Raw genomic sequence first — 13,359 nt, 5'->3', positions numbered from 1 at the left:
AATCTTGCAGCAGAATCACAGGCACATAGACTCACAATTTATAGAGGTAGAATTAGGCCATTCGGCCCATCGAGTCTACTCCGCCATTCAATCATGGCTGACCTCTGCCTCCTAATCATTTTTCCTGCCTTCTCCCCACAATCCTTGACACCCGTTCTAATCAAGAATTTATCTATCTCTGCCTTAAAAATATCCATTGACTTGGCCCCCACAACCCTCTGTGGCAATGAGTTCCACAGATGAAATATCCTCTGAATAAAGCTGTCCCTCCTCACTTCCTTTCTAAAAGAACGTCCTTTAATACTGAGGCCATGAGCTCTGGACCTAGACTCTCCCACCGGTTGAAACATCCTTTCCACATCCACTCTATCTATGCCTTTCATTATTCTGTAAGTTTCGACGAAGTCCTCCCTCAACCTTCTAAACAACAGCGAGAAGAGGCGCAGTGCTGCCAAACACTCATCATATGCTAACCCACTCATTCCTCGAATCATTCTTGTAAACCTTCTCCGGACCCTCTCCAGTCAGCACATCCTTCCTCAGATATGGGGCCCAAATTTGCTCACAGTACTCCACATGCGGCCTGACCAGCGCCTAACAGAGCCTCAGTATTACACTCTGAAACTCAGACTCAGCCAAACACACAAAAACATATTACACTTGCAATTCTGCAGGACATTAAAAAGAAATTTTAAACTGCAAAAGTATAAGGCAAGACATTGGATATTTGCAGGGCAAGTTTTCTTTATATGGAGGGTGGCGAGTGCTGGGAACATGATGCCAGGACTGGTGGTGGAGGCAGATACAATAGTGGCACGTTAGGAACATTTGGATGGGCACACGGATAGGCAGGGAATGGAGGGATTGTGATGCGACCAGACAGCGTCCTCTCTCCTGTACAAGATCAATAGAATATTCATCGTCATGCCGAATTCCCTCAATCTTCTGAGAAAGTGGGCATTGATGAGTTTTCTTTGTGATTGCATCAATATTCTGGGTCCAGGACAGATCTTCAGAGATGGGCACACGCAGGAATCTGAAGCTGCTGACTCTCTCCACCGCCATCTGTTGATGAAGACAGGTTCTTGGATTCCTGAAGTCATAATCAACTCCTTGGTCTTGCTGACATTGGGAGTAAGATTGTTATTCTGGCACCATTCCGTCAGATTATCAACCTTGCGCCATTGTACTGATTGAAGAACTGAAGAGTCTGAAGAAGGGTCCCAACATCTATCCATGTTCTAAAGAGACGCTGCCGGACCCGCTGTGTTACTCCAACACTATGTGTATTTTTTTTGTAAATCAGCATCTGCAGTTCTTTGTATCTACAGTACATTGTGCCAAAGGAAATAAGGTTCATTGTTGGAAGCTGCTCATTTGTTGGTCAGTGGTGAACCCTTGGAAAGGGGCTTTGACTGCATAAGATGGGTCACCGTTAGGTTTTGCATGGTAGGCACCCCATTCACTCCCTCCACCACCCACGCAAGGTAGCAGCAGTTGGTATATCTAGAGGATGCACTTCAACAACTAAGCAAGACTCCCGAGACAGGACCTCCAAAGCCACCCCTTCCACCAACTGGAAGGAACCACTACCCGAGGTTGCCGTCCTGACCGAGAGATATATCACCGTTCCTTCCCCGTCCTAAGGAATAGGAGTAGAATTGGGCCATTCGGACCATTAAGTCTACTCCGCCATTCAATCATCGTTGATTTATCTCTCCCTCATTCTCCTGCCTTCTCCCCATAATCTGACACCTGTACTAATCAAGAATCTATCTATATTTGCCTTAAAAATATCCACTGACTTGGCCTCAACAGCCTTCTGTGGCAAATTCCACTAATTCATCAGCCTCTGACGAAAGGAATTTCTCATCTCCTTACTAAAGGAACGTCCTTTAATTCTGAGACTATGACCTCTATCCCTAGACTCTCCCACTAGTGGAAACATCCTCTCCACATCCACTGTATCCAAGCTATTCTGCATGTTTCAATGAGGTCCCCCCTCATTCTTCTAAACTCCGGCGAGTACAGGCCCAGTGTCGATAAACGCTCATCATAGGTTAACCTACTCATTCCTGGGTAACAATCCTGGAACTCTCTCCCCGACAGCGCTGTGGGTGTACCCATGCCTCAGGGTCTGCAGGGGACCAAAAAGGCAGCTTTCCTCCACCTCAACGGCAACTAGGGATTGTCTGAAGTTCATGTCATTTGAGCAGAATTAGACCATTCAGCCCATTAATCTGCTCCGCCAATAGATTATGGATTTCCTACTCAACCCCATTTTCCTGCCTTCGCCCCCAATCAGTAGGTCACACCCTTACTTATCAAGAAGCCGTCAATCTCTGCTTTAAAAATACTCATTAACGTGGCCTCCAGAGCTGTCTGTGACAGAATTCCAGATTCACTGCCCTCTGACTAATGAAATTCTTCCTCATCTCCTTTCTAAATGTACATCCTTTTATTCTTCTGTGCCCTGTAGTCCTGGACTTTCCGAGTGGAAACATCCTCTCCACATCCATTCTATCCAGGCCTTTCATTATTCGTTGTTTCAATGAGATCCCCCTCATCCTTCCAAACTTCAGCGAGTACAGGCCCAGAGCCGGCAAATGCTCTTCATACTTTAGACTTCACAGGCTATAGGAGTAGAATTAGGCTGTTCGGCCCATCGAGTCCATTCTGCCAGTCAATCAGGGCTGATCTCTGCCTCCTAATCCCATTTTTTGCCTTCTCCCCATAACATTGAACATTGAGTAAGTCTATTGGCCAAGTATTCACATACGAAGAATTTGCCTTGGTGCTCCGCCCACAAGTGACAACATGACATACAGTGACAGTTAGGAATGACACAAAAACATTAATAATAACCCTTGACATCCGTTGACTTAGCATCCTCAGCCTCCACCAGTGGAAACACCCTTTACACATCCATTCTATCTATGCATTTCATTATTCTTTCAATGAGGTTCAATAGTTTCAATGAGGTTCCCCCTCAACTTTCTAAACTCCAGTGAGTGGAGGCCCAGTGCTGTCAAACGCTAATCCTATGCTAACCCACTAATTCCTGGAATCATTTTTGTAAACTTCCTCTGGACCTTCTCCAGAGTCAGCACATCCTTCCTCAGATATGGGGCCCAAATTTGCTCACAGTACTTATAGACTTTAGTGATACAACAGGTATCCTTATGCCCACCAGTAATCACCCTGTACACTAACACAATCCTACACATAGGGTCAATTTACCATTAATCACTGTTCACACTGGTTCTATGTTATCCCACTTTCTCATCTGCTCCTTATAAACTAAGGACAATTTTCAGAGCCCAATTAACCTACAAATCTACACATCTTTAGAGTGTGGGGGGAGACCGGAGCACCCATGGTCACAGGGAGAACACAAACTCCGTAGACAATACCCGTAGTCAGGATTGAACGCGGGTCTCTGGCGCTGTAAGGCAGCAACTCTACCGCTGTGTCACTGTGCTGCATCACCATAAGAAGCTCCCCGACCCAATACATCACCAATCCATGTTCTCTAGAGATGCTGCCTGACCCGCTGAGTTACTCCAACACTTTGTGTCCTTTGTGGGTAATTAATTGCTGGCTGAGCCTGTGACGCCCACATCCCTTGAATGAATAAAACAATGAACAAGTGACAGCTGTACAGACTTGGATGGAAAACGCAACTCAACCATGACAAATACGGTAGCATTAGCCAACACATTGAAGCTTTTATTCAGTTTGGTTCACTCATCCTTGAGCAAGGCTGAGGTCACAGTCTTACATCAGACATTTGTAATACTGATGGTGGGCAGTCTCGGCTGGGGACTGCATGTTGTTACAGTGGAGGGACTTTTACCAATCTCCCTCCTCCTAGCCAGAGGCTTGGCAGAAACCTTTCACGTCCCACCGGCATAGACCAGCAGAGCAGTAAAAACCAGCACAGACCAGCAGACACCAGCACACTCCATCAGACACCAGCACACCCCATCAGACACCAAAAACCAGCTCAGACCAGCAGAGCAGCAAAAACCATAACAGACCAGCAGAGACCAGTATCATGTACAACCGTGGGACCTTCTTTCAGCTTAGGGACCTCTAGACAGACAAGCAGATGCATATACACACAAGCATGCACACACACTCCATACTCACTCACTCTACACACATGCACACTCACATACACGCTCAACATGTGCACACTTACACACACACACACACCCTAGGCAGCCTTTGCACCACCCTGCTGCCTTGCACTGCTCGTTGCATTTATGGGTGTCAATCACTCCCATGTACACTCTTCACTCTGTGAGCTTCACGTGATCAAGGAATTGCATTGCCCCCCCCCCCCCCTGCTGATTATAATAAACTGAGCTGCATCTGACACATGCACCCTTACTCTACACACTCCTTACACACACACACACTCTCCCACACACACTCACACGTGTTCACACACTCACTCTCTCCACACAAGAACACTTGCTCCACACACTCACACCCGACGGACACTCACATACACACTTGCTCCACATGCACACACCCACCCTGACCCACCCACACGCCCCTGTCCTGGTTGCCGTGCCGAGAGCACGGGTGCTCTGTGGGGTTCAGAGCCGCGCCGACAGGCACTGGTTGACCACCTCCAGCAGGTGGCCGTTCTCCAGCGCCGCTGCCACTCGTTCCTTGTCTGCCAGCTGCTTGTTCACTGGAGGGGGAGAGAACAGCACATGTTCAGCATGAAGAGAGACAGGGGAGAGTGCGAGGGGAGAGGACGGGGAGAAAAGCATGGTACAGGACGGCAAGAGACGGAGGGGGCAGAACTGGGAAGTGAAGGTACTGGGGGAGAGGGCTAGGGGCGGGGAGAGGGCGAGGGCGGGGAGAGGGCGAGGGGTGGGGAGAGGGCGAGGAGAGAATTAGGGGCGGGGAGAGGGGCTGGGGCAGGGAGCGAGCTGGGGCGGGGAGAGGGCTAGGGGCGGGGAGAGGGCGAGGGCGGGGAGAGGGCGAGGGATGGGGAGAGGGGTAGGGCCGAGGAAAGGGCTGTGGTGAGGGTCGGGCAGAGGGAGAGGGGTGGGGAGAGGGCGAGGAGAGAATTAGGGGCGGGGAGAGGACTGGGGCAGGGAGCGAGCTGGGGCGGGGAGAGGGCGAGGGCGGGGAGAGGGCTAGATGTGGGGAGAGGGCGAGGGCGGGGAGAGGGGTAGGGGTGGGGAGAGGGGTAGGGGCGGGGAGAGGACTAGGGCAAGGGGTGGGGAGAGGGGTAGGGGTGGGGAGAGGGGTAGGGGCGGGGAGAGGACTAGGGCAAGGGGTGGGGAGAGGGGTAGGGGTGGGGAGAGGGGTAGGGGTGGGGAGAGGGGTAGGGGTGGGAAGAGGGGTAGGGGTGGGGAGAGGGGTAGGGGTGGGGAGAGGGGTAGGGGTGGGAAGAGGGGTAGGGGTGGGGAGAGGGGTAGGGGTGGGGAAACCGACCAGCAGTTCCAATAAAAACACCCAGCATAGTCAATCAACATGGAAACAGGCCCTTTCCGCCTAACTCGTCCATGCCGACCAAGATGTCGCACCTAAACAAATGTCATTTGCGTGTAATGTCACCTATCCATGTTCTCCAGGGATACTGCCTGACCTGCTGAGTTACTCCAGCACTTTGTGTCTTTTTTTTTTCCTATTTGCCTTATAACCCACCTTGTACCTTTCCAAGTATCTTTTAAATGGAAAATATTTTAAATATTATTACAGTACCTGCCTCAACTACCTCCTCTGACAGCTTGTTCCATATACCCACCACCCTTTGAGTGAAAAAGTTGCCCCTCAGGTTTCTATTCAATCTTTCCCCTCTCACCTTAAATTTATGTCCTTGGGTTCTTGATTCACCTACCCAGGGTAAAAGATTGCATTCAAATTCTCTCATGATTGTATACACCTCTATAAGATCACCCCTCAGCCTCCCGCACTTCAAGGAATGAAGTCCTATAGCCTGCCCAATCTCTCCCTGTAGCTCAAGCCGTCGAGTCCTGGCAACATCCTCGTAAATCCTCTGCGCACTCTTCACAGCTTAATGGCATCTTTCCTATAGCAGGGTGATCAAATGGAACTTCAAGTGTGTCCTTACCAATGTCCTGTACAACAGAGACATAACATCCCAACTTTATATTCAATTCATTGACTGCTGAAGGCCAACGTACCAAAAACCTTCACCACTCTGTCCACCTTCTGACGCCACTTTCATGAAACCGTGTACCTGCATTCTGAGATCCCTCTGCTCTTCAACTTTCCCCAGGGCTCTACCATTCACTGTGAAGATCCTGCTCTGTTTGACTTTCCAAAATCCAACACATCGCATTTATCTACATTAAACTCCATTTGCAATTCATCGGCCCATGATCCTGCTGTCGTTCTTGATAACTACCTTCACTGCCTATGATACCACCTAATACACCAAGGGTTGCCTCATCAATGTTCCAACTTCTATAGTCATTGTCCTGACCGATGAAGGCCAGTGTGCCACAAGCCTTCTTCAGCACCTTGACTACCTTTGATGCCACATTCACCTACACTGGGTTAAAGACTGTGTGTTCCGATTCCCCTCATGATTTCATACACCTGTATCTCACGCTGGTGTCTCACCCTGATATTTTGGATGACATTCACAGCTGAGGCAATTGTTTATCATCACATTGTAGATCATTCTGTCGGGCTAAAAACCCACAGATCCGGGAGCTAAGCAGTGTCTAGGCCACCTCACCCCACACCACTCAATCTTCAAATGCCTGTGTTAATAACAACAAAGAAATCCCGCCCAGCAGTGCCCTCCCTCCCTCCTTCTCTCCCTCCCTCCCCAGTGCAGCCAGCTGCAAGTTACTCTGCTCACCTGCCTGTTCCGAGGCATGTGTGCCTGGAGTTATGTGAACGTCCACCTGCAGGAAGAACAAACCCCATCAGAACTCACCCATCATAACAGCTGGGAGAGGCAGGCATGAATGCGGTGCCCGTTCACATTAGCTTTTCACCGTACCTCGCTGCACGTGACAATAAACTAAACTCAACATTACCTAGTTTAGTTTAGAGATAGATGGTGAAAATAGGCTCTTCGCCCCACCGAGTCCATGCCAATCATCAATCACCCTTTCACACTAGTTCTACGTTATCCCACTTTCTCATCCATTCCCTGCACACAAGGGACAATTTACAGAGGGCCAATTAACCTACAATCCTGCAAGACTCTGGGAAGTGGGAGGAAACCGGAGCACTCGGGAAAAAACCCATGTGGTCACAGGAAGAACGTGCAAACTCCAGACACACAGAACTCGTGGTCAGGATTAAACCTGGGCCTCTAGTGCACACACACACACAAACACTCTCACACAGACATCAACAGTCACGTGTGCATGTACCCAAGGTGCCAGGTAACTGAAGAATGTGCCTGATGTGCACACACATACTGTATATGACCAGACACAACACAGGTCTAGGTCCCCCGCAACACTGCTCACTCTCCCCATCCCCCCACTCGCAACAAGGGCAGAGTCCCCCTAGTCCTCACCTTTCACCCCACCAGCCTTCACATACAAAAAGTTATCCTCCGTCAGTTTCGCCACCTCCAACGCGCCCCACCACTCGCCACATCTTCCCATCTCCCCCCATATCTGCCTTCCGCAAAGACCTCTCCCTCCATAACTCCCTTGTCAATTCTTTTCTTCCTTCTCGTACTACCCCCTCCCCGTGCACTTTCCCTTGCAATCGCAAGAGATGCAACACTTGTCCCTTTACCTCCCCCCTCGACTCCGTTCAAGGACCCAAGCAGTCGTTCCAGGTGCGACAGAGGTTTACCTGCATCTCCTCCAACCTCATCTATTGCATCCGCTGCTCTAGATGTCAGCAGATCTATATCGGTGAGACCAAGCGGAGGTTGGGCGATCGTTTCGCCGAACACCTCTGCTCAGTCCGCAATAACCAAGCTGACCTCCCGGTGGCTCAGCATTTCAACTCCCCCTCCCACTCCGTCTCCGACCTCTCTGTCCTGGGTCTCCTCCATGGCCACAGCGAGCAGCACCGGAATTTGGAGGAACAGCACCTCATATTCCGTTTGGGGAGTCTGCATCTTGGGGGCATGAACATCGAATTCTCCCAATTTTGTTAGTCCTTGCTGTCTCCTCCCCTTCCTCAGTCCCCCTGCTGTCTCCTCCCATCCCCCAGCCTTCGGGCTCCTCCTCCTTTTTCCTTTCTTGTCCCTGCCCCCCCCCCCCACCCCCGATCAGTCTGAAGAAGGGTTTCGGCCCGAAACGTTGCCTATTTCCTTCGCTCCATAGATGCTGCTGCACCCGCTGAGTTTCTCCAGCATTTTGTGTACCTTCGATCTTCCAGCATCTGCAGTTCCTTCTTGAACACAGGTCTAGGTCTCCTCTATTGTCAGTGAGGCTAAATGCAAATTGGAGGAACAGCATCTCATATTTCGTTTGGGCAGCTTACAGCCCAGTGTTATGAACTTTATTTCTCTCATTTCTGGTAGCCCCGGCATTCCGTCTCTATCCCTCCCCCCATCCAAGTGGCACTAGCTTCTCATTTTCACGCTACAAACATCTCACAATGGCCCGTTTCCTTTATCATCGTTACTTTTTTGCACGTCTTTTATTCATTGTTCTTTATCTCTCCACATCACCGTCTATATCTCTTGTTTCCTTTATCCCTAACCAATCTGAAGAAGGGTCCCGACCCGAGACCCATTCCCTCTCTCTCTCTCTCTCTAGAGAGAGAGAGATGCTGCTGTCCCGCTGAGTTACTCCAGCTTTTTGTGTCTATCTTCAGACACACACACTTCCTGACGTATATACACACACATATGACCAAACACACACAGCTCCTTCCAGCACGGTACCTGATGTACACACAGATACACATATGACCAGACACACGCACACACTTCACCAGACACACAGTACCTGGTACACACACACACGTTGCCAGACACACACGGTACCAGGTGTTGGCTCTCACCTTGAAGCGTGCAGGCAGGGATCGCAGCAACTTGACTTTGATGGATAAGCCGATGAGTGTGGCCATGCTGCAGTGAGGGATGGTGGGGGTGAATGACACAGACACGCTGCTCTCCTCGTCGGCCACCTGGACAGAGAACGCAGAGACAAGGTCAGCACAGCCCACAGCAACTCAGCGGTGACCCTGCCCCCAGAACCACAGCCCGCTCGAGGGTGGAGGAGAGAGAGAGGCTGACATGGTGAGAACCCAGGGCCAGAGCAGCAGAGGACGCAACTGCGACGCAACTGCCACAGCTGCAGCGACTAAACCCAGGAGAGGGCAAGCACTGACTGCCTGCTGACGTTTGTGCATTCATAAACTCTACAGCATTAGTGTACATGGACGGCTCGATTGTAATCATGGATCGTCTTCCTGCTGTAGACACAAAATGCTGCTGTAACTCAACAGGTCAAACAGTATCTCTGGAGAGAAGGGGCAGGTGATGTTTTGGGTCAAGACCCTTTGTCAGACTGAGAGTCTTTCTGCTGACTGGATGGCATGCAACAAAATCTTTCACTGTATCTTGGTGCATGTGACAATAATAAAATAAACTAAAACAGGCTTTTCGCCCCACCTTGCCCAGTTCAACCAAGTTGGTATACAGGGCAAATCCCATTTGCCTGCATTTGACCCTTTAAACCCTTCCCATCAATAGATCTGTCCAAATTGTATCCACTTCTGTAGCTTCCTCTGGCAGCTCATTCCAGATACATACAACCCTCTGAATGAAAAAGTTGCCCTTGATGTCCCTCTTAAATCTCTCCCTTCTCACCTTAAGTAAGAATCCGCTAGCTGCGGAATCCTCTACCTTGGGAAAAAGACCTTGTGAGCGTTCACTTTATCCACGCACATTTCACTTCACTTAATCCTCATGATCTTGTACTCCTCAGTAAGGTAACCCCTCAGCCTCCTACACTCCAAAGAAAACAAGGAGAGTTTACTCCCCCCCCCCCCCCCCCCATCGACTCCATCAATCTGAAGAAGTCCCGAAACGTCGCCTGTCCATCTCCCTTCGCAGATCACAACTCCTCCAGCACTCGTTTGCAACCTCGTTGTCACCTTCCCCTCAGCCGACAATGAACCATTGTACATTTCCTTGAACATCGTTTCCTTTGATCTGTCCATTTCACATCTTACATACTCCTTGTATCCTTCCTTATCTCTATTTTCCCTCTCTCTCCGTCTGAAGACTCTCAGTCTGAAGAAGGGTCTCGACCCAAAACATCACCCATTCCTTCTCTCCAGCGGTGCTGCCTGTCCTGCTGAATTACTCCAGTATTTTGTGTCTATCCTCAAGCACTTTTGTGTTTTGCGATTCTGGCACCTGTGTCTGAATATTCCTGAGAAGTTTTTTCTAGTCAAAAGTGTTTTCAAAGTGTTATCATTGCTGTGATGTGGGAGTCAGCAGAGATTGTGTAATGCCTCGTTGAGAGTGAAGTGTTAGCAATCAGGTGACCGGTTTCACTGATGTTGCAAGACACCCCAGGAACACTAATCCTACATCAGTCGCATGTTTATTCTCTCCACATTCCCACCAGCCCCTCCCCCCCCCAAGCTTTACCACTCGCCTACACATTGGTATTGTTTTTTTTGTTGTCACCTGTACAGAGATACATGCCATCCAGTTAAATAATATCACACACGAGTTCAGTCAAGCCATACAACAAGTAGTGCAAAGAGAAAAATACCAGAGTACAGAATATAGTGTTACAGCGTCACAGAGAAAAGGTGCAAGGTCCACAACGAGGTAGTAATAAAAAGGAACTGCAGATGCTGGTTTATACTAAAGGTAGACAGAAAGCTCTGGAGTAACTCAGCGGCTCAGGCAGCATCTCAGGAGAAAATGGATCGGTGATGTTTCAGGTTGGGACTCTTCTTCAGACTTCAAAGATGCTGCCTGACCCGCTGGGTTACTCCAGCATTTTGTGTGTACAACGAGATAAGTTGGGAGATCATTTACAGCAACGTACGACTATCAATCAACCTACCAACCCATGACTTTGGGACATGGGAGGAAACCCACGCGGTCGTTGGGAGAACGTGCAAAGTCCACACGGACAAGGTGGGTTATCGGGTGGCCGCCGTACAATGGCTGCCTCGCCAACAGTCTGTCTCGTCCCATTCTCTCTTTGTTGATTTTTAGTCTGTAGTTAAATGTTGTTTTAGTGTCTCTTTAGTTTTGTATTATATGGGGGTGGAGGGGAGGGGGTGCGGGGGTAAATTTTCTCATCTCTTTCCTCGACTGAGATGCAAATTTTTCCTTATTGTATCTCCGCCTGCACTGCAGCTTAACATCGTGGAGCTGGCGGTCTCTTGCCGGGGATCGGCCTCGGAAGCTCCAACCGCGGTAGCCTGCGGACTTTAACATCATGGAGCTCGAGGTCCCTCGTCTGGGACCGACTTCGGGAGCTCCTAGCCGCAGGAGTTTCGACCGCCCCGATCACGGGAGCTTCTATCACCGGCTGCGGGAGCTTCAATCGCCCCGACTGTGGATGGTTCGACTCCCCCGACCGCAGGGAAAAAAGGAGGAAAGAAGATAAGACTTGATTGCCTTCCATCACAGTGAGGAATGTGGAGGAGCCGCTGTGATGGATGTTTATGTTTAATTTTTATGTGGTTGCGTGTTTTGTTACTTTTTTGTTATGACTGTATGGCAAATCAAATTCCTCGTATGATTTACCTATTTGTTTTGTTTTCCTACTTGGCTCATAAAATCAATTACAATTACAATCAGGATTAATAAAGGGGTCCTTCAAGGGGAAGAGATGCATGAAGTGTCAGCTTGAACCTTTGTGATGAACTCTCCGGATTGGGGTTTGAGCCCAAAAATCCTCTGCCTCTGAAGCGTGTGAATGGCCCACCATGTTAGACGGAGCAGGTAAGTGCTTGCATGGACAAGCTGGGCCGAAGAGCCTATTCCCGTACTGTGAACGTCGCAAATTATTTTAAATATTATGTTAATTTTAGTTAGCCTAGTTTAGTTTATTGTCACTTGTACCGAGGAACAGTGAAAAACTTTTTTGTTACGTGCTATCCAGTCAGTGGAAAGACTATAAATGATTACAATCAAGCCGTCCAGTGTGCAGATACAGGATAAAGAGAATAACATTTAGTGCAAGATAAAACCCAATAAAGTCTGATTAAAGATAGTCCAAGGGTCTCCAATGAGGTAGATTGGAAGGTCAGGACCGCTCTCTATTTGATGATAGGATAGTTCAGTTGCCTGATAACTGGGAAGAAACTGTCCATTAATCTGGAGTTGTGGGTTGGTGCCAAAGTTAAATACTGTGGATGCTGGGAACCCAAAATAAAATAAATGATGTTTAGTGCAATATAAAGCCCAGTAAAGTACGATTAAAAACAGTCCCAGGATCTCCAATGAGGTAGATGGGAGGTCAGGACCACCTAATGAAACCCCTGCTGTTAAAACACACTTACATTCACACGAAGTTGTTCCACGACATTTAGCTCCTCCAGGCTTAGCGGGTGTTCAGGGTCGTTAATTGATCTGATCAGATGTAGGTGTTAAGGAAAGTTTGATTAACCGCTTGGGGCTCGACCACTGCCTCGAGTCACAGTCATGCAGCACAAAAAAAAGGCCATTCAGCCCAAGCCAACCAAGATGCCCCATCGACACTAGCCCCACCTGCCTGCAATTGACCCAAATCTCCCCTTGTCCTTGGGGTGGCTGAGAAACCTCAGTCCGGGACCCATTGTCCCTGGTGGGAACCTTCCACCGGACACCCCGTCCCTGGGGAGGGGGAACGACCTTAATCCAATCTAGACCCCCCCCCCTCCTGCCCCTTAGGGGGAACCTTTCTCCGTGACCCCTGTTACTGGGGGGACCTATGTCCGGGATCCCACGCCACTTCCACCCGGACCGCCTTCGCCAGGCTCATGGACGCCGCCGGCCAGCTCGGCCCTTCCTCCCTCTCTCTCTCTCCCTCCCGCCCGCCCGGTGCCAGCCGCCGGATATCAAAGATCTCCCGGCCGTCGATGGCGTCGGGCTCCCGCTCGTCCAGGTCGCGGGCGGTGAGTGTCCGCTCGCAGCTGCGGCCGAAGATCAGCGGGTTCGCGTTCTCCAGCTGCGGCCCCGCCGCCATTGCTCCTAAAGATCCGCTTCCGGGTCATGGGCGGGGTCAATACAGGGCGGGGCCGGCAGCACCCGCGGGTGGGGGAGGGGGAGAGCACCCTCAGGGCGGGGCTGCACCCATGGGTGGGGAGGGGGAGAGCACCCTCAGTGCGGGACTGCACCCATGGGTGGGGGAGAGCACCCTCAGGGCGGGGCTGCACCCATGGGTGGGAGAGGGGAGAGCACCCTCAGTGCAGGGCTGCACC

The 13,359-nt window shown here is 50.1% G+C and overlaps 1 protein-coding gene across 1 annotated transcript; it reads right to left on the bottom strand.

Annotated features, from left to right (window-relative positions):
• Positions 1–3,694: 3,694 nt before the first annotated feature.
• ciao2b (cytosolic iron-sulfur assembly component 2B) lies at positions 3,695–13,143 on the bottom strand. The gene is made up of 5 exons (XM_033035892.1): positions 12,998–13,143; positions 12,460–12,539; positions 8,983–9,108; positions 6,860–6,905; positions 3,695–4,705 (listed from the first exon to the last, which is right to left on the bottom strand). The coding sequence occupies exons 1-5, from the start codon at positions 13,122–13,124 to the stop codon at positions 4,608–4,610; spliced, it is 477 nt and encodes a 158-aa protein (XP_032891783.1). The 5' UTR covers positions 13,125–13,143; the 3' UTR covers positions 3,695–4,607.
• Between the last annotated feature and the right edge of the window lie 216 nt (positions 13,144–13,359).

Source organism: Amblyraja radiata, chromosome 17, assembly GCF_010909765.2.
Source record: "Amblyraja radiata isolate CabotCenter1 chromosome 17, sAmbRad1.1.pri, whole genome shotgun sequence".
Taxonomy (NCBI): Eukaryota; Metazoa; Chordata; class Chondrichthyes; order Rajiformes; family Rajidae; genus Amblyraja; species Amblyraja radiata.
Note: the sequence above shows the minus strand (reverse complement) of the source record. Positions and strands in the feature narration are given on the sequence as shown.